General features: G+C 35.0%; 1 protein-coding gene, 1 long non-coding RNA gene and 1 pseudogene across 2 annotated transcripts; 1 reads left to right on the top strand and 2 right to left on the bottom strand.

Annotated features, from left to right (window-relative positions):
- The first annotated feature begins 2,041 nt into the window (after nucleotides 1-2,041).
- LOC111988923 (uncharacterized) lies at nucleotides 2,042-3,886 on the top strand. The gene is made up of 4 exons (XR_010628890.1): nucleotides 2,042-2,426; nucleotides 2,536-2,615; nucleotides 2,728-2,799; nucleotides 3,356-3,886. It is a non-coding gene; the product is annotated as an uncharacterized LOC111988923 (long non-coding RNA).
- Nucleotides 3,887-4,568: 682 nt separating this feature from the next.
- LOC111988935 (cell division cycle protein 48 homolog) lies at nucleotides 4,569-7,323 on the bottom strand (annotated as a pseudogene).
- Nucleotides 7,324-10,244: 2,921 nt separating this feature from the next.
- On the bottom strand, nucleotides 10,245-17,323 carry LOC111988939 (E3 ubiquitin ligase BIG BROTHER-related). Its single transcript, XM_024020743.2, is given in 7 exon segments — nucleotides 10,245-10,531; nucleotides 10,648-10,693; nucleotides 10,696-10,757; nucleotides 10,886-11,025; nucleotides 12,052-12,225; nucleotides 12,629-13,618; nucleotides 17,059-17,323. Coding segments are annotated over 7 exon segments (1,620 nt in total). The 5' UTR covers nucleotides 17,182-17,323; the 3' UTR covers nucleotides 10,245-10,446.
- Between the last annotated feature and the right edge of the window lie 6,276 nt (nucleotides 17,324-23,599).

Below are 23,599 nucleotides of genomic sequence, written 5' to 3'. Positions count from 1 at the left end.
ATAAAATAAATAAAATAAAAGTGTGCAATAATATAAGAGTGACTCCAAGTAAGGTAGAGTTTCATGAATGATATAACTGGGCCAGGCTTATACTTAGCCAAGATTAGCCCAACCCAAATATTATCGCGAATAATAATAAGCAAGTAAAACGACAACGTTTGTCCTTCAATCATTAGACACGTTACCTTAGCTTTTTTTTTCTTCCTCAACGTAACGGCTAGTTTCTAGTGACCGTTTGGAGAAAACCCAAATTCAAATCTGAAAACAACCACTACTACACTGTAACACACAAAATCCTCTGCTCTTTCCAATACAAATACCCTCAAAACCTGGAATTCACACCAAAAAAAAGAAAAAAAGAAATCTCAAAAAACATTTTCCTGAAAAATTCAATTCTCAGCTCTGGCACCTTACAAAAAAAATCCCAAGTCTTTGTTTCAGACATTAACAAGTTCACACCACAAAGAAACCAAATACTCCAAAATGGTGTACTCTTACACACCCGCGTACTACTCCACTCTCCATGACTCAATAACCTCTCTATGCAAGACCATTCTGCCTTTTGGGTTCAAGAAGAGGCCACGCTTGCCGGCCTCAGATCGAAAGCTCTCAAAGTTGCAGTCAGATAATCTGAAATGGCAGCAAGATTCTTTCCACCAGATTATGAACCTTATGGGTCTTCACAAAGAAGGGATTTTGGCTGAGACTGAGGTTTCCGCTTTTCGAACTCATTTGCTTGAGACCCTTATCGCTTCTCCGGCAGAGCAAGAGCAGCCGGTTATTTTGAGAGATAAGTTGCTATTTTTGCAGGTAATATTTCTTTACAATTTTGTCTTAAATTTCATTGCTTAGAACCTGAATTAGCATAAATTTGAATTTCCCTCCATTATGTATTAGGCTTTTTATTGAGCTTAAGATTTGAGATTAGAGTCGCAAGATTAACGAAAAAAAAAAAAAAAAAATTTTCATCCCTAAACTTTAAAAAGATCTCTTATATTGTAAGTTTGATAAATTATTTCATTTCGCCTGTTGATCTTATGTATGTCCTTATTTTTTTTCCAAATGTAATGGTCAATGTTAGACATGTCAAATTCTCCAGTGTTAGAAATAGTGTCAGTTAAACGTGTAGGATAAAAGGTAATCAAAGTAAGGAAGGATGAAAAATGTAACGTTTTTAATAATTTAGGAATGGAAAAAGAAAATTTTAAAATTTAGTGACAAAAAACCCAATTTTTTTTCTTTTGTTCACTCTCCTAGCAAATGGTTTAGCCTTCAAATTTTGTTTCGTAGAGGAAATTGAATATGTATGACTCTTTTCCCATTGTTCTTTTTTCAGAACTCCTTTATGCAAAATGCATTTCAGCTGATGAGTACCATTCCTCAAAGAGGCCTTTGTTACAAAGACTGGCAGTTCAAGGAGCTGAAATTGAGTCCAAAGACGTAATTGTTGCAGGGCCAAGAGATCCAAAAGAAAACTCAGAAGAAGAATGGTCTGTGATTGACTTAAAGGATGAGCATTGTTTGCTAAACAAAGAGAATTCCAATTCCAAGAATAAATCAAAGCACGGCTCTGCAATTAAGCAGATCAAAGGAGCAGCCTCAGCTTTCAGCTTTCACAAACCGGGAAAGAACAAAGAAGAGAAGAGCATATTCGATTTGGCCTCTGTACATTTAAGCTCAACCGAGTCAAAATTCACTTCCCCCGCATCTGCTAAGAGTGAAATGTGGCAATCCAAAGAAACCCATTTGGGATGGTCATTTGAAGCACAAAGAAAGTGAGACAAATTCAATTCTAATGCCAGAAAGCTTGCCACCACCGGAGTCGGTGAAGAGGAAACCTTTTAGGACACTGTTTCATAAAGAACAGAGAGAAGGGCATGGGGTGGGTAGTGGTGGTATTGGTGATCATGATAATGGTCCTGGTTCTGAGGAAAAAGCAGCAAAATCGGTAAAAAAGCAATGGGGGTTTAAGAAATGGAAGAGAAATGACTCTGATGATGAGACAGCTCCTCTGCCTCTCAATGAAAGATCAGANACAAAGAAAGTGAGACAAATTCAATTCTAATGCCAGAAAGCTTGCCACCACCGGAGTCGGTGAAGAGGAAACCTTTTAGGACACTGTTTCATAAAGAACAGAGAGAAGGGCATGGGGGTGGTAGTGGTGGTATTGGTGATCATGATAATGGTCCTGGTTCTGAGGAAAAAGCAGCAAAATCGGTAAAAAAGCAATGGGGGTTTAAGAAATGGAAGAGAAATGACTCTGATGATGAGACAGCTCCTCTGCCTCTCAATGAAAGATCAGACAGTCAGGCTTATTTGGAGTCAGGCAGGCTTGTCTCAAGCCCTATGGGCGAGGGGCCTGACACGAAAATGATCAAAAGGAAGTTGCATTCCGATGGTCTCCTTCTGATTTCTTCATAGATAAGGTTTGGAAATAGCTTATATAAGAATCCTTTTTCATTTAATTGGCTAATATGCGTTGGAATTATTGGAAGTTGTGCTGAAGTTGAACTTGTTTCTTTTTTATATGTGAAGGTCTTAGGGGATAATATAAAGAAGGAGCTGTCAAGAATCCAAACAGAACTCTGCACCACAAACCCCAATCTTCAATTCTCGTAAGCATTGTGTACTCATGTCTAAGTTTTTTTTTTTTTGGGTATGTGTCGGAATGTGACCATATTTGTCTTACAAATATGCTAACCTTCTCTTCTTGTGTGACTTTATCAGGAATGATCAAATTGATGCAATTTCAACCCAGCTTCCTGTCGACAAGGCTGACCTGAAAAAATTCTTTCCCAAGTGAGCCAACTTTCTCTCTTTTTATTTTTCTTTTTCTTTTTTACCCTTAGTACGTTCTTTGTAATGGCTATGAAGAGTTTTCTTATTCACAAATGACAATGCTGAAACAGCTACCTAAATATAAAACAAACCCAATTCACATTTAGATCATTAGACTATTCGACCTATAAGGACCAATAAGGCCTCACGGTGTATATGCCACATTAGATCATAGGCTAATATGCCACATTAGATCATAGGGCTACTACATATGACTATTGAAAGAGTGTTTTTTTTTTTTTTTTTTTTTTTTTTTTTTTTTTTTTTTTTTTTTTGAGAATCGACTGTTGAAAGAGTTATGTAAAGAAGTTAAAACAAACCCAAGTAACAGTTAGATCATTAGACTATTCCACCAATAAGGCTACTCTTTGGTTAGATATCACACATTAGATCATAAGGCTACTTCTCTCATCTCCACTCACTGAAATCAGTCCTTTAGCCTTAAACAAAACAATTAGCTAGAGCTTATCCCACAGTATCACTTATTTCTCTTTTGGATTGTTTTTTAATGTTGAAGATCGTGGTGTGATCGATATGGTGATGTTGTGTTGGATGTCGTGAAGAAAGAATTTAAAGACCACGTCGGAGAGATGGAGAATATGCGAAATGCTGCCAGAGAGAAACATAGCAGCAACTCAATGCGATGGACAACATTTGAAGATAATGAGAACTGTCACCCCAATCTCTTCAGTCATAATAATGATAATCCATTCTCTAGTAATGCTGACAGTAGCAAGGGCTTCCAAAACAATCCTTTCTTTCATGATTACACAGAAAGCAATGGAAATAAGCTGAGATCTGAATCAGCTATTTTCCAAGAACAGAATCCCTTCTGGACACCAAGGCATGGCTCTTCTTTGATGGGTTAAGTTTTTTACATATGCTTCTTCTCTCTTTCCCGAGAGTACCCTATCAGTTTTCTTTTATGTAGTACCCAATAGGGAGACTTGTAAGTAGACCCTATATCAGTTTACTTTTATGTACCATATGAACCATGAAAGACTTTTCAAGTAATTCAAATTCTTTTGTGCCATAATTTACATGGAAACATTGTTTAAAGCCCCTATGTTCATTGCCCCCACCCTTTTTTTTTTTTCTTCTTTTTGTCTTTTTTAGGGCTCCACTTCAATAATTTCTTGCTACAAAAAAATTGTATCCATTCGATTCACAATGAATGGAGAATTTATTCAGAGACAGAATTTATAAAAGAATATGAATTATGAAGATAACACCCGAAATCTGACTTCATCTACTAATAAAAACTAGCTAAAGGACAATCTACTGTATGAATAAAAAAAGGTAGAGAAAACAATGAACGGCTGGGGCAGTGAAATGTTGATCTTGCCCCATTGCACAAAAGGACACAAAGTTCCTACTCCAATAGGCAGACCTTTTGGATTGTTGCCATATGTTATGAAGTTGGTTATTTGAAATCAGTGGAAAGCCACCCCAATCATACCTAAAACCAAACAAACCATTTTATAAGAGCTTATATATTAGCCAATCCAAAGGACTTTTCTTTTAACCAATCTCTTAATGTGGTTAAGGAAAACATAAAACAAAAAGTCATGAAACACATAATTTGCTTATGGAAAACATTTCTGAAGTGATTGTCATACGGTAATGATTTAAAAAATTATTAATAAGGAATTTAATTTGATTTAAGAGTAAACAACTACAATTGACAAGACCAACAGAAAGGAAGCTTTTCTAAAGGTAAAAATCGAATTATATTGAATCACTTGTTGCAGAAACAACTACAATCATTATAGTTTTGAGTTACAGCGAATACATTAAAGCTAAAGTTCATTGCAGAAAGTAAAGAAGAGGGAGAAAACTAAATTTAAAATCCTATAATTCTTATTCTAGCTACAAAGAATTATATGATTCTGATTCTCTGGATATCAAAGTCCTAATCCTAAATAGAAAGAAAATAAAACATTATCAGGCAACCAATCAAAAAGCTCAGCATCATCAACCCCATCAGCTGAAGATGCAAACAGATTTGAACATTGGGCTTTGCATATACTCCCCCCTTTTGTCATTCATTGGCAAATCAAACTCAATCAGAGGGTCCAGGAGGTGGTGTGGAGGACAAAGAACTTTTCAACTGATGAAGTTGGATACGCAAATCAGCCATATTGCCCATCAGTGTATCCAAGAGCTGACCATGTGCAGCCTGAGCAGTCAGTAAAGACTGCAACATGTCTCCTTGAGTTGCTTGAATTCCAAGCATTTGCTCTGGAATGGCACGAATAGATGTGGAGGAACTCGAAGTCGTAGGAGGTGCATCATCAACAACAGAATCTTCATAGGAAGCAGACCCAAAGCCCCTGGATTGCTGCAATGTTTGAGCAAAAGCTTGATACTTGCGGATGTCAGCATCACTCACACTCCTTCTCGCAAACTTCAATGACTCCTCAAAGTGAGCTTCCTTGATCTCAGCCATTTCATCAGCAGAATCCTTTGCCATAGTGCCAATTTCCCTCTCAATATCCTTCTGAATGTCCTCTCTAATGGCATATTTGCAAGCCCACTGGCATATTTGCAAACCCGCTGAAGCCTCCTGTAAGCTTGGCAAGAGCTGTAAGGTGAACATCTTTTGACACAGGTGATTTCCTAAGACAAGATTTGAAAATCTGAAGCTGTGAAGCCTCATCCGGCAGAGGGATATAGATCAACTGATCAAGACGACTGGGTCTTAGAAGTGCTGGATCAATTATATCAGGCCTATTAGTAGCTCCAATGACAAAAATAGTTTTCTTGGACGATAACCCATCCATTTCGGTTAAAAGCTGGTTCAAAACTCTATCAGCAGCACCACCAGCATCTCCAATTCCACTTCCTCACTGAATAGCAATGGAGTCAAGTTCATCAAAAAACAGGACACAAGGTGCTGACTGGCGAGCCTTGTCGAAAACATCCCTAACATTGGCCTCACTCTCTCCAAACCACATTGTAACTCAGACCCTTGATGCTAATGAAATTAGCCTGACATTCATTGGCAATAGCCCTGGCCAAAAGGGTTTTTCCACAACCAGGAGGACCATAGAAGAGAACTCCTCTAGATGGTGACATCCCAAACTTCTCAAAATTTTCAGGATGCTCCACTGGATATTGAACTGTCTCTTGAAGCTCTGTCTTGACACTCTCGAGTCCACCAATGTCCTCCCAGCAAACATTAGGCACTTCCACAAAAGTTTCACGCAAAGCAGAGGCAGTGCTAGCTGCAAGAGCAGCGCTAAAGTCATCATTGGTGACAGCCATGGAGTTGAGAACCTCAGCATCGATGGTTTCATCCTCCATGTCAATCACATCCATTTTTTTCTGTAATACATTGTAGTGCAGCTTCGGTAGAAAGAGCCGCAAGATCCGCAACCACATGTCCATCAGTTTCCTTGGCCACTCTTTCCAAGTTCACATCTTCAGAGAGTTTCATCTTCCTGGTACGGATATGAAGAACCTCAAGACGCCCAACTTCATCCGGAACACCAATATCAATTTCTTTTTCAAACCTCCCAAACCTTCTTAATGCAGGGTCTATACTAATAGCCCTATTGGTGGCTTCAATAACAATAACATGTGCCAGGAATTCACACCATCCATCAATGTCAAAAGCTGTGAAACAATCCTCCTCTCTACCTCTCCACCAGTCTTAGCACTCTTGGGAGCAATAGAATCAATCTCATCAATAAATATAATCGAAGGAGCATTCTCCTCTGCTGCAGCAAAAGCTTTCCTCAAATTACTCTCGCTCTCACGAGCCATCTTGCTCATAATCTCCGGACCATTAATACAGAAAAAGACAGCCCCAGTTTCATTAGCAATAGCCTTCGCTATGAGTGTCTTTCCAGTACCAGGAGGCCCATATAGCAAAATTCCCTTGAAAGGCTTCACTCCAATATTTTCAAAAAGCTGTGGATGCCTTAAAGGCAATTCCACCAACTCACGAATCTGACCAAGTTGCTTCCTTACACCACCAATATCATCATAACCAATCTCATCCAAACTTTCTTCATCTTCTCTCCTCAAAGCCTCTCCTTCACAGTAAACTTCAGTCTCAGGTGCAACAATGCAATACTCTGCAGGATCAGTCTCCATAACCTTAAACTCTACACTCCTCATCCCACCCCTCACAACAAAAAGATCACCTTTCCTCACCGGCCTAAACGAGTCCATAAAATAAGGCTTCAAGTAGGCATCAAAGATACTCCCAGTAAGGCCTTCAATGGTGTCATCAATAGGAAGAACGTGAACTTTATTGCCGTAATTAATACCATGACAGTGATGAATCGAAACCATCACCAAGCCTGACTCTGAGGTTAGACCGCACCACCTTGTTCATAAAAACCTTGGAACTGTCACAAGCAAACCGTGTCCCGTCTCTTCTTTCCCTTGATCAACACAGAATCACCATGAAAGAAGTTGAGGGTGTGCATGGTATCGGGGTGTAGTAAGATCACAGAGTTGTCGTCGTTGTTGATGGTGTTGGGTTACATGTGTGAGTGAAATTTCATATTGAATAATGATAAGAAAAATGAGTAGTTAATATAGCACATATCTATTAGACTTAAGCATTTTGGATTAAAGTATATCTCTATATGTTATATTAATTACTCAAAGAAGCTTTCCAAGTATTTATCCCCCCAAGAGATGGGTTCCTCCACGACAAACCCATTGGGAGCCTTCTTCTTCTTCTTCTTATCATTCAGGGAACCCATGGATGTTGATGCTTGCTCTGCCATGTTATTGACTAAATAGAAACAAAGGAATCAACAGAACAGAACAAAAGCAAGAGTAGTTTTAAGTCTTGGGGAGTACGTGGGGTATGTATTTATAAGAACAGTAGTTTTGAGGTTTAACCTTAACCTTTGTTAAAAACCGAGTTCTGTGGGGATTACCGGATTAGGAAACGTGGAGTCACGGTTGGTGGAAATTCATAACAAGTTTCAAACCCGTTTGGTAGGAGAATTTGAATAACGTTGTTTGTAATTTTTGAAATACTTGTAGGTAAAAAAATGTATAAAAATGTATATAATATTGTTTAAAAACTGAAAATGAGTTGTTTAACAACTCTATCAAATGCACCTAACATTGTTCACCGAGTTCTATAAGAATTTGGAGTTGTATTCTCAACAAAAATCAGTGTCTCCGCCTCTGGGCCGTTGTACACTTGTACTTAGAAAAGCCCACTAATTTTCACTTTTTTTTTAATTTAAATATTCCTAGTTCAGTGGCAAATTACTTTATATAGCTCAATAGGAAAAAAAAATTAGAAGAGAAAATAATTATTAAAAAAATAATCAATTTTTTGTGCTAAGACATGGTTTTTTTTTTCACACAAAAAAAGTGCGTGGGTGATATGCTAAACATTTATTATTAATGATATATGTAAATTACAATGATTTAATGTGAAGTGAATCCTATAAGAATAGGACTTTATTCACGTTATTGTTTCACGCTGTTACACCTCCAAATAATATCATGGCATGCCTTTGAGCCAATGACAAAACTACAAAATTTCTTTTAAGGGGGCCGGGGGGAAGCGAAATATACATAAAGAAATAAAATAAATAAAACATATATAAACACATAAAATATGTTTATAATGGTTTTTTTTTTTAAATGTTTATAACATGATTTAACATATTCTATTTAATTATATTTAACAAATTATTCACATCAAGTGTGTGTATATATATATATATATATATAATCAATAAAAATTAAATAATTCTTAAACTCCTAACCATCAAATCCACATTTATGGTTTCTTCTTGTTGACACTTCATTTTGCAACTCACATTTAACTTCAAATAGAGGGTAAAATAGTAATTTTACCTTGAAAATAATCATCTTAATTTTGACAATTAGATCCTTAATTTTGTTTCATCAAAATGATCTTGATGTTGTAATGATCAAATTGACTAGTCATAAGCTTTAATCGAACTATCAGATTGAAAGTTATTATCAAATCAAGCTTTAATGGCCAAGATGCACTATCACAAATTGAGTCCGACTATATGTGATTATGAACAATTGATTCCAAATGGATATAATTATAATCAATTTGAAATTAACGACGTGTCATAATTTGATTGGTTAGGACTACAACTTATGGTAAGGTTGCACACACTCAATTAATTAGATAATCAAACATTGATTATTCAATGAGTAATTTGTGTAATTATATTTTTTACTCGGGGTAAATTTGTGACTGATTAAATCTGAAATGAAAGTAATTAGAGCCTATTAATGTTAATTGGAAATTAATTTAAGGTCTATTAATGTTAATTATGCTGAAATTATTTTTCATCAAATAACCTCTGCTCACCATTTCATTGATATCTTTTAGAATATTTTAAATTTGTGAGTGAGGTTAATTTTTCTAGAAACTAGACATCTGGAGCTTCAATTTGAGCATAAGAATGAGACAATTCCGATCAAAATTGGGAAAAATGTGATTTTTCAAAGTTAGCTTTGAAAACTATTACAAGAACTACAGAAAAAAAAAAAAAAAAAAAAAAAAAAAAAAAAAAAAAATTGAGGTTTTAGAGATTTGGATTGCTCATCACCCACCAACCTCTAAATTTAATGCACCAATTTTCTCTAAATCCTAAAATAAGGTCTAGATTCATGATTCTCTTTGATCATTTATCAACTCTCATTAAATATCATTTCATTCATATTTTCTCTTCCACTACTACATAAACTCTACCTCTCCTCCATTCCAAAACACACAAAATCACCATCTCTTCTTTCCTCTTGAGTTCCAGTAAAGTAGAGTTAGTCTTGTCATATATTGAGTTTCCCAAGACTCAAAATATTGAGTTAGACTCACTCTCCCTCTCCTAGTTCTTTTTTACTCCACCCTTAAGACCTCTACCAAAAGCCTCCTCCAAAACAATGGTAAGACTAGCCGTTTTCTCACCCAATATGAGCTAACCACCAATTAGTTCAATAAAAACGACCTTTGCCTTTGCAGCTGATAACCCATGCAGCAAAATATTCAATTTGTCCCATATGCTTTCACAGCAAACCACCTTGACATACTTTGTTTAAAATATCCTTTAGAGTCTCCCTTATTTAAAGATCACAACCTGCTCTGAGAGGTCGTATTCACAATCCAGTAATAATTCTGTGAATGGCATCCCCAAGAAACATATCTTTTTTAATTCAAGTTCACTCTCCTGTCCTCTCCCTCCCAAGTCCCATTCAAATATACGTAAAGGTGCATCTTCCATTACAGTAATCATTTCTAGACATTCATGTAGGAGACTACAACATGACATTACTAAAAACCATGGCAATACATGCAGGAACCTTGCAGCTGAGTCAACATCATGCATGGGCCTGGGTAGGTTAGATTAATCATATTTATAAATATTTAATAGAAGGTATAACAATGAAGAAGCTAAAGGGCCGAGCAGCAAAATCTCAATTTCTAAACTGGTATGAAAAGTTGCACAAACCAGATCATGAGGAACAGAAGCTACAAAATAGGAAAAAGTAACATTAAATTGTGATACAGTTCATATAAAGACTGAATACACATTTTATGCGTGACAGTGTGAGAGGTTATCACTATTTACATCAGTATGTACAATTCTATCCAAGGGAAGGGATTTCTGAGTTAGAAACAGAAGATTCAGTCAAACCCTCACGAACATCTCCTCTACAAAGTGGGCATACTCTGTAAAACACCAATGGAGAAAGACAGAGAGATGCATCAGGGGAAAAAAGGATTATAATATGAATAGGGGAGAAAAAAGACAATAAAGGAAGAAGTACAGAGTGGCAATGACATACCCGTGTATCTCTTTAAGCCACTTATCAACACATGACATATGATATCATGGTGACAAGGAAGAACTCGGATTTTGTCCCCTTCCTCATACTCAGCCAGGCAAATGTAACACCTATCAAAATATAACTCATTACCAACACATACACAAGCATGCTCAACGCACATGATAGTTCACTAACACACACACACACACACACACATATATAATCATAAATGACAGTGATATGACAAGAATCATACTGTTCTGCTTCACTGCCCTCAGCTGTCTCAACCTTTTTGTGACTCTTGAGAGGAAAAGAGTCAACAACTGATTCAGGGGCTGGGAGTGAAACCATAGATAGGGAAAGTGACACAGGCTGACGGTGAATTTCATCCAAAACCTGCAAATCACACATTACAACAAAACTAAGTTACCAATATAGTTGGTGGAATTCCACAGATGTTAATATGATCTGATACTTCAACAGTTGAAAGAATAAATAAGAATATTTTGGATAGGAAAATACAACTCAAGAACCAACACAGGATCTGACTGTGGCCTTACACCACACTACTTATTTATGGGAAAAGAGACACTGTTTGGTTCAAGGATCATTGATAAACGGAGAATTTTATCCAAGCAGCCATTAGCAAGAATTTCACATTCTCTGAGGACCCAAATCTCACAACTATCCCATCTCTTACAACTAAGGGATCAATAAACAAGTTAATATGCAATCAAATAGATGCGATGCATGATTAGCACAGGGACACAAACACTCAAAACAGAACAAAAAATAGAATGACAACAATACCAAATTAAAACAACTAGAAGAAAACTTAATATCATAGGGAAGATTTAGCGTTGAAGGATAGTGAACTGTTGAACCACCAAAGAATCAAACCTAGGCCTCATCTTTAACTTGGTGGATCTCCCAATGTCCCCAAATAATGCTGATTTAACATACTAAATCACAGAAACAGAAGCATTTCTGAACAAACCAAAATCCAAACTTTTTTTTTTTTTGGAGACCAAAATCCAAATTTGATATAAAAGTTAACCTATTTAGGTTTTCAAATGCTACATGAAACAAAGTGAAATATTCCTATAGAAACCCAAACATTATTAAGTTTATATGATGGAATATAGTTCAAAAGACACCCACACACCCCAACCCATCTTCTCCAAATTATGGCCACAGAAACCTTTATAAAGCGTTAAGTGTTAATCGTTAAAAAAGGGTCTGGTGGCATATTAGGAAGTGTAAAAAATTTTGGTCTTACACTTACACCTCAGTTTCTGGTGCAAAGTAACCCCCCACCACCCCCCCCCCCAAACCCCCACCCCACCCCCACTCAAAAAAAAAAAAAAAAAAAAAAAGAGTGTCCCTTTACAGGCAATCAGCTAGTTCAGAAAAGAAAATCACCTCGAATAAAGCTTCAGCAAGCATGACTATGCGTGATATACTTGCACGAGTACTAGATTCTTCATTCGTCGAGAGTGACTCACATGAGCATCTACCATCTTGGTGAAGACCTGATGGACAAGTGGTATTTCGCCTGCCATTGTCATCAAGGCTTCCACGAAGTCTTTCCCAGATCTGCAAAGAGTTATGCAGAAGCAGTTCATGAGCAAAAAGTAAAATTTAAAAGTACCATATATCACTTTAGCTGCCCCATTACAACAACTACTACAGTTTTTCCCTGATTTGCAAAGAGCTATGCAGGAGCAGTTGATAAAAATTACCAAGGAGCATGAAGTAAGATTAGACAGTACACAAAATCTAGCTAGCAAGATATGCCCATTACAATAACTACATTGACAATGTATAATAATAATGAGAAACTTCAAAAAACATTATCAGGTGTAGGTAAAAAGTGTACTTATGAGAATATAATGGAAATGAATAGTTTCAAAATACTACACCACACTGACCATAAGCTCAAACAATTCCAAAAGAATGAAGCCATAGAGAGAATATAATAAAGAGTTCCAAGAATCACCTCAGATCTTGAATGCCGTCGTTGTTCATTCAATCTGTGAATTCTACTGCCCAGATATCCACGATCACTTCCAACACCATCATCAAAAAAGTCACCACTCAAATCAAGGAGCCATCTATCATGAGATCCTAAATCATCAGTATCATCCGTTGACAAAAGAATGGTCGGAGAATCGCTGTTCCTTCTAGAACTGCGTCTTGAAAAAGCATCCCAAAACAGTCTTCTACTGTTCCTTCTGACCTCCCGATTACCTTCATCGGCATTGCTACTTGAAATAATGTTGGAAGAGATAGTCACCACATCAACCTGAAGTACACTTCCATCTGCCCAGCTCCGGTCCCTGTTGGAAACAAGGAATCCTAAACCTGAAGGTATTGCCTCCGGAAGAGACCCATCTCCCAACAATCGAAATGTTGCTGGTAAATTGGACTCGTGAGGAACAGAATCAGAATCAGATGCAGTTACTTCACCAATGTGATTCTCAACAGACACTCTACGGGAACTTGAATCTCCTATCTCTTGAGAAGATGAGCTGCTAGGATGAACCTTGGGACATATCTGAGGTACTCTCCTGTCCACTGAATCATCAATACCATTGACTACATCCTTGTTAGTGGAAACATTAACAGAGACTGGATCTGAAGATTGTTGTTCTTTTAACGAAGTACTAGCTGTAGTACCACTATCCCTATAAGACTCATCATGACTATGACCAGCACTTACCTGATGAGGAGGAACTAGCTCCTTACTTTCAGAAAAGCACTTCCCTCGATTATTAGTTTCAATGTATACTGAACCATGTTCAACTGAAGTATCCTCACTAGTCAAAATACTGCTTTCAGATGAGGCACCAATTTCAGTATTTGAGCATGAGAACCTTCCAGTACCAGTACTTAGAGTGGTTTCCTCTGTGATGTTCTGAACTTCATTTATGAGTTGATTAGAATGTTCTGCAGAATCCACCAGAAATTCAACTGGACGATCTTCCAACTGCAGTAGAAGAACATCTTCCAATTAGTTGTTTCATCATTTAATAATTTTTTTTAAGTGCAAAACTCACATCACAAGAAAGTTGAACAATATGAATGGTTGAATGTTCACGACCACATATATAGAATATTCTAAATTTTGAAATAATTCAGGATCACTTGATATTGTTGCTTAGATAGACACTAAGGGATTATCACATTAATGCTTGGACAACTAGAAGGCTCTGTTACCTGTTTGCTTTCTCTTTTCTTCAGGTTCTTTTAAATCTAAAATATTGGTGCAACACCAAACCATTCACCCTCTAAAATGATATGGACATTGGATTTTAACCAGCATCACCTCAATTACAATAGTTGTTGTGTTTAAAATAGAGTCAGAGGTCCCAAATTACGTTCACATGCAAAGGTGCCTAAAAGCCTCAGTATAAAAGCTGTGTGTACTTTTCAGGATCTCTTTCCTTCAGGATCTTTTAAATCTAAATATTGATGTGTTTCAATCAGGAAGCTAAACATAATAAGTCTATGTCCATTGCAAAACAGCAGCAAACCATTCACCCACTTATATAATATGGCCATTGGTTTCTAACCATCACCAACTCGATTAAAAAAGTTGTCATGCTTATATAATATAGAGTTAAAGGTCCTAAATTACATTCACATGCAACGGTGCCTGAATCCCTTAATATAAATCTGTGGATACTTTTTTCAGGATATATAGTGCTGAAAGGACACAGCAAATTACCAACAAGATACGCACATCCAAGAGAGAGAGAGAGAGAGAGAGAGAGAGATTCAGCGTTGATAAAAACGTGCTTAAGCACAAAATGCCAAAGCTCCAGCACTTTTCACCTCTAAAGTGAGGACGCGTTCAAAGAAGCACGCTTTTTTTCCCAAAAAAAAAAAAAAAAAAAAACCAAAACTAAATTGTAACCATAAGATCTTAAGTCTAAACACTATTGATCGTTCAAAGAAGCACGCTTTTTTTCCCAAAAAAAAAAAAAAAAAAAAACCAAAACTAAATTGTAACCATAAGATCTTAAGTCTAAACACTATTGATATAAACTATTGATTTGGTATATAAATTCAATGTTATGGTGTGCTACCATTCACAGAACACCTCCCAACCTCTCCAACTTTACAAATTCTATAAGACCCATTCGGGACCACAATCACTCCATAGTCCACCATTGATCTTATGACTTATATTGACTAATTTTTATAGACTTATACTTATTAAGTGACTAAATTATTAACTAATGTTAGTAGTAGTCATAGTGCATTATGGCAAACAGAGATTCAAGGATCTTGACATAAGTACTCATATCTAGCTTGTCCAAATACTAAAAATGACTTGACTTGCAATTTTTGTGGTAATATTGCAAAAGGAGGGGCTTATATAAATGCTATATGAATTAAATAAAATGTTTTATTTAAATTTATATGAATATTTGATCACTTGATTATTGTATTGCACATTAATAACTATTATCAATTTTTTTTTTTTTTAAATGTGCGCTTCCCTTCAATCAAGCACACGCTTGCACTTGCGCTATGCACCTAGGCTCTAGGAGGCCTTTGTGCTTAAGTGCACCTGGTGCTTTTATGGTTTTACCAACATAGAGAGAGAGAGAGAGAGAGAGATTTATTTCAAATACCAAAAATTAGACTTATCCAGAAAACACAATATTGCATGAATTACTGAAATAGTGCCACCCTCACTACATCCTCACAGTTGAGTTAACAATACTGTTTTAAGCTCTCTACCCACACAGATGGTCCAAACTGCAAAACCATTCAGCTGTCCCAAGAGCGCTCTAAAGATGAAAAGGACACCAAGTTACGATGATTATGGAAAATTGAAGCAAGAAAGTATCTTATAAGTAAATAAATAGCCTGCTCTGTTCAATTTATAGAAGTCATACTAGAGCACATCTACAAAAGGGACCTTAGGAACTTCTTCTCAATGATTGTTAATCATATCACTGCTGATCCCCAGAGAGAACCATTCAAAGGCCACACACCCAGTGGACATTCTTCATCACCTTCCAAAGAGGAAGAAGAAAAAATACCAAATTACAGATTGTCTTCATAAGCATATTGACCAAGCATCATTAAAAGATAAATGATACTACTTTGTATAAGAATTACATTTCTTCATTCCCATCGTCCAAAAAAAATTTTTTTTTTCCTTAGAACTTTAGAACAACAACTACTATCATTATTTTACCATAGGCAGATTCCATAAATATGACATCCAATGCAATGATGGACCACTTCCAAGCTTAAGAAGGAAACCAAACAAATTTAACAGCCACTTTAGGAAAATTTCTACATCAAAAACCTCCAATTAAGATCAGTTCAATAAGTTTTAATTGTCCAAGATCAGAAGTTTCAACCCTAAAGAGCATTCCACCATTCACTAAAATTAATAGAACTTGACATCACTAAATGCTAAAATCATAAAAATATAAATAAAATAAATAAAAAATTATAGTTTCAACTTGCCGAGTTAAGTGTCCAATTTAGTAAACCAACTACTCCCTTCGTCCCACTTTGTTTATTCTGTTGAAAAGTCAAACTTTTTAAGAAAACATCATTTATTATTTTGTTGACCTTTTAAAATTGTATAAGTTTCCAAAACTACCCTTAAATAAATTTATCAAAAAATTGAATTATTAATAAAATAGAGGTATAATAGGAACATCAGTAAATTAATGACTTTTATATTTAGAAACTAGACAATATTTTGGGACATTCCAAAATGGAACAAAGGACAAACAAAGTGGGAAGGTAGTATATAGTAGACCCTAAATCCTATATCTAATCCTTTTTCTTCATGTTTATATGGCATGATTGTATTGTGAAGGTAAGTTAAGACTTCAAATGAATGACCCAATTCACCAAAATTCCAGATGCTTAAGACTCCAACACCACATAATTAAAAACTATTACAATTGACACCATATATCCAACAATAAACACATTCATACATATAATAAAACACAAGAAACAAATATTAAAATAAATAAATATCTAGAAAACAACCCTTTTTTTCCCTTTATATAAGGCGATAATCAAAATAAATAAACAAACCCTATCATTACCGATAAGGAACCCATCTTTTGCATCAATCGGTTAGTACCAAATCACCCAAAAAGCCTTTAGAAATTTTTCAATCGCAAATTCACACTATGATGATGAAAACAATCAAAAACCATAAATTGTGTATTAGATTTACAGCTTTAAAAAGAACAAGTTTCCTCGATGGCGATGATGAATGGGGACGATCTTTGGCACCGATTGAGCAAAACCCAAATCATCAAAAAGCCATATCTTGAATATGAAGATTCAAGAATTGATGGAAAATAAACACAAAAACGAAATGGGTATTGGTAAAAAATAAGTAAAAGATAAAAGCTTTTTTGGGTTGAAAATGTGTACCTGATGGGTAGCGCGAGAAGAGGAGCCACCACAGATGAGAGAGAAGACGTTAGAGCGATTGGTGCCGTTGACTCGTGAGGGCCGAGAAGGCCGTGACTCCATTCGACTATTGCTGGAACCCATGTTAGAGAGAGATAGAGAGAGAGAGAGATGATGATGAAGACGATGATGATAATGGAAAATGGAAAACACACACACACACACCCAACCCAACTCTCTCTGAGTTGGAGCTTTTGCTTTGCTTTCAAATTTAATTGTTTTAGGATTAAAGACAAGACTTTTGAGACAGCGCGTCTTGTCTTGTACACCTCCCTTTTTTTGAACTTTTGTTTTGTTTTTTGTTTTTTGTTCTTTTTTTTAATGGTTTTTAAATTTTATTAATGGAAAAAGAATATTTTATTTACAAAACAATGAAAAAGAATATTTGCCATGTGGATGTGGTATAGTAGATAAATGGCACTTTTGGTTTTTTTTTTTTTTTTTGGGTAAAATAAAGGTTTGGGCTAATTCCAAATTGTATATTTTAAAATTGACCAATTTGGTTTTTAAACATAGACTGCATGCAATGTACTCATAAACGACATTACAACTAACTTATATAAAAGTCAATCAAATTGTTACAGTTAACATAAACAAATTTTTTCAATGTTTGTTTGTATTTAAGGAACAAGTTGATCAATTTTGAAATGTCTTGAACTGAGTTGATATTACTTTGAACCTAAGGGATAATTACTATATTTTACCCTTTAAAAAAATAGAAACATGATAGTTTATTATTATGTAATTTAATAATTGAATGAGGGGGTTTAATCTTGGATGATTCTTTTACTTATGATGTTTATTTATTATAATGATACTCTTTCATCAAATTAATATGTTAATTGATTTTTGGTAAAAGCGTGATTGGAACTTAAATCATTTATTCGATAACAAATAACTTTACTAATTGAGAAAAATGAAGCCCAAGAAAAAAATGTTCAAATTATGTTGTTAGATTATTCTCATCAGTTATGTAAAACCTTTAAAATGCAAAATAATTAACAACGTTGCCAAAACAAGGTGGGGAAAAGACGATCTCCATTCACTTTTTTATTTTGCTTGAAATCATACACAATTCTATTATGTTCAGCTACATATACACACACATTGTAGCTTATGTAAAACTTTTCCATCATTGTTTTATTCACTCTTTCTCTCTTCTTTAAACTCCTCTAAACAGTTTAATATGATGTATCCAAAATAAAGAATGAAATGTATGATATGCTGTAAAAGTGGTTTTGCAAAACAGGAAAAAGTGGTTTTTGGTAATCTAAACAAAAGCATTTGTTTTGCACAATCGGATGAAAAATGCTCTTAAAAAGTGGATGTTACTTGTTTTTAGTGTTTTTAATGTGTTTTCAACTCTTAAAAATAAAATGAGTGGAATCCACGCAAATTTAGCAAGGCTTGTTTGGTTCTTATTTTTTCAAAATAGTTTCTTATTTATAAATTCACAAAAAAAAAAATTGAAACAAATTGCAACAGAATACTACCAAATGAATATTCAAACATTATTTTGAGATTTTTATTATAGAAACTATCCTCCTGTCAGTAATTTATTATGTTACTGGTAAATAGTTTTTAAATACTTTCCCCGAAAACAGAATCAAACATGTCTGTACTCTGTAGACTGTAGTAGATTATAGAATTTACTTTGGCTAAAAATATATATTATTTTTATAAAATGATCCATTAAATTAAATTTACAATAAGCAGGCTTAACCTAATCTTTTTTTTTTTTTTAATGGTCGTGTCCCAAACTAATCCACTTTATAAAATTTATGATTTTCATGACTTTCTGTTTGATGGTGGAAAGTCACCTCAATAGTCAATATTGTCCTTAAACTAGCTCCATTATTCTTTATGGAGGGTCAAGGTAAACTTCTTTATACTCTCTCAGCAATTGCTTCGTCTTTAATTATTGACCTTGGAAATGGAATTGTGTCATTTGTGTGTGTGGTGTGGACTGTGGAAAAACTAGAAAGCGAGAGCAGTGTGGTGTCGTTTATTTGGTCTTGATAAGGCCCACCGTGAATCTGACAAGTCGTTTTGGTTGAAACTGAGCTGAACTGGCCCGATTTGGGGTCTTAGGTAGGCTTAGGTTTCGTAAAAGAGTCTGAACTTGTAAGGGCCGGTTTAAAATTCAAGTTGTATATTGTCCAATAAGAGATTGTCATATTATCTTTTTACTTAAAACTCAGTATATCCTACCACATCTAATAATATTTTAATAAACTTTCAATTTGGTTGGATTTTTTTTTTTTTGAAAACAATTTGGTTGGATTTTCAAATAAGTATTAAAATTGATTAAGTGTAATTGTGTTTATTCTTTAATATATGATAAGATAATGTGACATGTTGAAATTGGAGAGTGTAAAAAAAACTTGGGTTTTATACCACATTTTTATAAAATTTAATCTCTTCATAAAATACAAAGGGGGCTGTATTGAGTGAAGAGTAGGTATAAGTATAACCACAATCCACACTAATCTGATTAAAACAACTCCACCAAAAAATTTCACATGACAAAGAAATTGATGGAAGGATGATTTAATAAACAAAAACTCAGTGGTAAATTCAAACTCAAAACCATCTCATATTCTAAATTATGATAAGGTGGAGGTAATTCAACATTAGTGAGCTCTAAACAGTTACAAAGTACAAATGATTTCACTGACCTCTACATGTGTACAATGGACCATTTATATTTATAAAAGATAAAGGGGTGATTTTTTTTTTTTTTTTTTTGGAGAAGATAAGGGGTGATTGGTTGTGGCAATCCTACTTGAACATTATCATATCATTATAGTATATTCTTTAGGGAAAAGAAAAAAACACTATGAGTTGAGTCATAAAGGTTCACCTATAGGGTCTAAGTTTAGTAATTTTAGGGGATAGGGGGCTTCTCTCAAAAATAAAAATTGGTTGGAGTCAATATCGTAATAGTCCTTGAACTAAACTAATACACAAACACTCATTAATATTCAAATTCAAGAGTTAACTTATACCAAAACTCTATGAGCATTCGCACATGTCTCACTATATGGTAATTTCAGCAAAAATCCTACATAATCAACTCAAAAACAATGCACATCGGGCCCAACAATGCATTCCATGGTAATAACAAATGAACATTACCTCAATATTATTATTTAAGTGTTCATCATCATTGCTAAAAAAATTTATATATATATATATATATATACACACACACATTCTCTTTCTCTCTCAATTTGGTTGGTGGTTTGGTGGTGTTATGAGGTGCTTTGCAGTAATGGTGCTTTGATTTGACTCTCCCTATCGACGTTGGCCACGCTTTCACCTTTGATTATTTGGTTTGGGTTGATTTGTTGTGAGTGTGGTGATTGATTTGTGGGTTGATTCTTGATAAACTTTTGGGTTGCAATGGTTGCTTAGATTGATTTTTAGTGGGGAAATAATATTTAAATAGAATGGATATCGAATATCAAGATTGATGTAATGGTCTATGAATGGTAGATTAGCCAAAGTAACAAAAGTGAATTTTCTAAATCAATTTGTCTAAAAGTGCATTGAGCCTAATACTAATGCTCTAACCACTGAATTACAACTCTATTTTTTTACCTTACCAAATTGAATACTTACTCCTTCTGTAACCAATTATGAATGAAATGTTATTTCTCGAATTCTCAAGTACTAAATGATGCTTAAACTTTAAGTTAATAAACTTAAAACTTAGAGGACTAAAATAAACGAAAGTAAAGTTAGAGAATTGAAATAAATTCTTGTCAAACATAAAAGGTGAGTCTTGCATTAATTTAGCCTACTAGTTACTAAGACTTTATAATTATTAGAGCATTCACATCAGATCAGCTACACTCTTCTAAAATAGATCTCCAGTGCAAATTTTACACATTTTGGCTCAAAAATGCTCTCCATCAGTCCTTCTAAAATTGTGTAAAAATGTGTATATTTTTACACGAGCTACAGTAACCGTGTAAATATACACGGTTAATGTAGCTCGTGTAAAGATTATTTTAATGATTTTCGTTCGCTCCTTTTTTTCTCTCTCTTCTCCGACTCAACAAACTCAGTAAACTAACTTCTCATCTTCTTTTTTCTCAAAAAAAAAAAAAAAAAAAAAAAAAAAAAAAAAGATGCGTGACCCTCCACCACCAAATCCTCACCACCCACCACCACCACATGCACCACCACCAGCTCCTAGTCCTCCGCATCCAGAACCTCCTCCCCCACATGGTCATCCTCCTCCTCCAGGTCCTCATGCACCACCACCAGGCCCTCCTGAGCCGCACAAACCACATCCGCCTCATCACCACCCTTGATCATCATATATTGGCTTGAAGTTGCAGCATATGTGTTATGCACACTCTATATATGGTGTGAGAACTTGCTAGGAGCCAGCTTAATAAGTTTGTGCTACTATTTTTTATTGCACTACTATCTATGTATCTTACTTTTTTTTACTTTGTAATAAACATAACATGTTAATTACTATCAATAAATGTATCTCCGAGATCAATGTTTTTTTTTTTTTTGGTTGAGAATGAACATCATGATTTTATTGAACTTGATTTGCCAAAGTGGTCAAATCATTTTGAGCTATAGAAAATAAAGAAAGAGGAACTTCTTCCATCTATACAACATAGTCAGAAACATTAATCGAGTATCTAGCTAGACTATGTGCTAATTTATTGTCGTCTCTTCTACAATGAGAGTATAGCAATTTTGCATAAGAGTTTGAGAAAATAATTGCATGCTGGACAAGCGGCTACACTGAAATCAATGTTAATCGTATAAAGAATTACAAAGAAAAAAATCAACGGAAAAAAAAACAACGAGACGATTGTTATTATATATGGTTTAGTCTTTACGTTTTTTACTTGTTGGTTGGATTCATTCTCCCCCATTTCGTTCCTTTTCACTAGTCATCGATCTTGTTTGGTTGGGAGACTCAGGATATATAAACCTCAAGCTCTATGGAATCACCGAATGAGTGTTATGATTCTAGAGTAGTTTAACACTTATAAAGCGTTATATTGACATAGAAAAAATAAGTGAATTAACTTAGATACATCTCTTATGTTCAGACCCAAAAAAAGGGGATTTATTAGTACTTGTAATCTCATAGTATTTTTCTTCTTAATTAAGGAAAAAAGTTTGAGATTTATCCATACTAAAAATGAGGATATTGTGCATCAAATATTGAGTGATTGAAGGAGAAATAAGAAAGAAAAAAAAGATTTATATATATATATATATAGCATCAACATGCATGGATGGTATTAGAGCATCAACAGCGAAATGTGTAAATGCCAAATGTAATGGTTTTTTAGCATTCAGGCCCAAAATGCTCACTCCAGCCCGAATTGCAAAATGTGCCAATTGTAAAAAAATTTGGGATTGTGCTACAGTGTGATTCTACATTTAGAATTGCACTGTAGCTTAATTGTAAAACATATATTAATATTTTATGCATAAATATCAGACCTTTCTCTCTCCACGGTCTCTTATCTCTCTCTCTATCTCTCTTTCAGACACCAAGCCTCTCACTTCTCTCTCATCCCATCTCTCTCGCCATCACTGCCGATTCACCCTCACCCATCGCTAAAGCTCTTTAAGACCAAGCCTCTCTCTTCTCTCTCATCCCCTCTCTCTATCACTCTCTCTTCAAACCGAGATTCTCAAGGGTTTTTGGGTTTGGGTTAAGATCAAAATCAAAATCAAAATTAGCCCAACCCACCACAAGAAATGGATAGCTAGAACCATCAACACAAAACCATCAACTTTGGCAGCAACGATGGTTTTCTTCAAACCATCAACACAGAACACAATACCCATTTTCTTCAAACCCATTTTCAAAGAACCCAAAACCCATGCACATGAACAACATCACCAGAGCCACCCATGGCCAGACCCACTAAGCAGTGTTTATGTTTGGATTGATGGAAGTGGCAATGATTATTTTTGGGTGATTTGGTGGATTTGTTGCTTTGTTCTTGGTTGGTTTTTTTTTTTTTTTTTTTCCTTTTGAGAAAAATCTTGGCTGGGTTGTTGGTGGTTAAATGATGGGTTTTGGTGTGGTGATGCCTGTTGTTGGTGGCAGTGTGGTTGAGAGAGAGAGAGAGAGAGAGAGAGAGGCAGTGAGGAAAAGTGACCGGATAAAGGAAATGGGGAGATAATTTTATATTATTTTTTATTGTATAATTTATATTATTTTAATATATTATATTGTAAAATAAAAGTTGGGATGCTAGAATATTGTAAAATGGTATTGTATAAATTAATAAAGTAGCTTTTTGGGATGGTAAAATAAAATAGGATAAGATTTTGGGTTGTGGATGCTCTTATGTGATGGAAGTAGTTGTATGATTTTTTAAAGTAATTACATTCAAATGCTCATGTCCTACCCGATCGGATGTGCACGAAGTTTTATCTACTACGTAAGTTATTCCAATTTTTTTTTTTTTTTTGGTGGGGGTTGGGGGGGGGGGGGGGGCTTTGG

This window comes from Quercus suber, unplaced genomic scaffold, assembly GCF_002906115.3.
Source record: "Quercus suber isolate HL8 unplaced genomic scaffold, Cork oak 2.0 scaffold_6, whole genome shotgun sequence".
NCBI classification, from domain to species: domain Eukaryota; kingdom Viridiplantae; phylum Streptophyta; class Magnoliopsida; order Fagales; family Fagaceae; genus Quercus; species Quercus suber.
The sequence above is the reverse complement of the archived record's forward strand: the minus strand, read 5'-3'. Positions and strand labels throughout refer to the sequence as shown.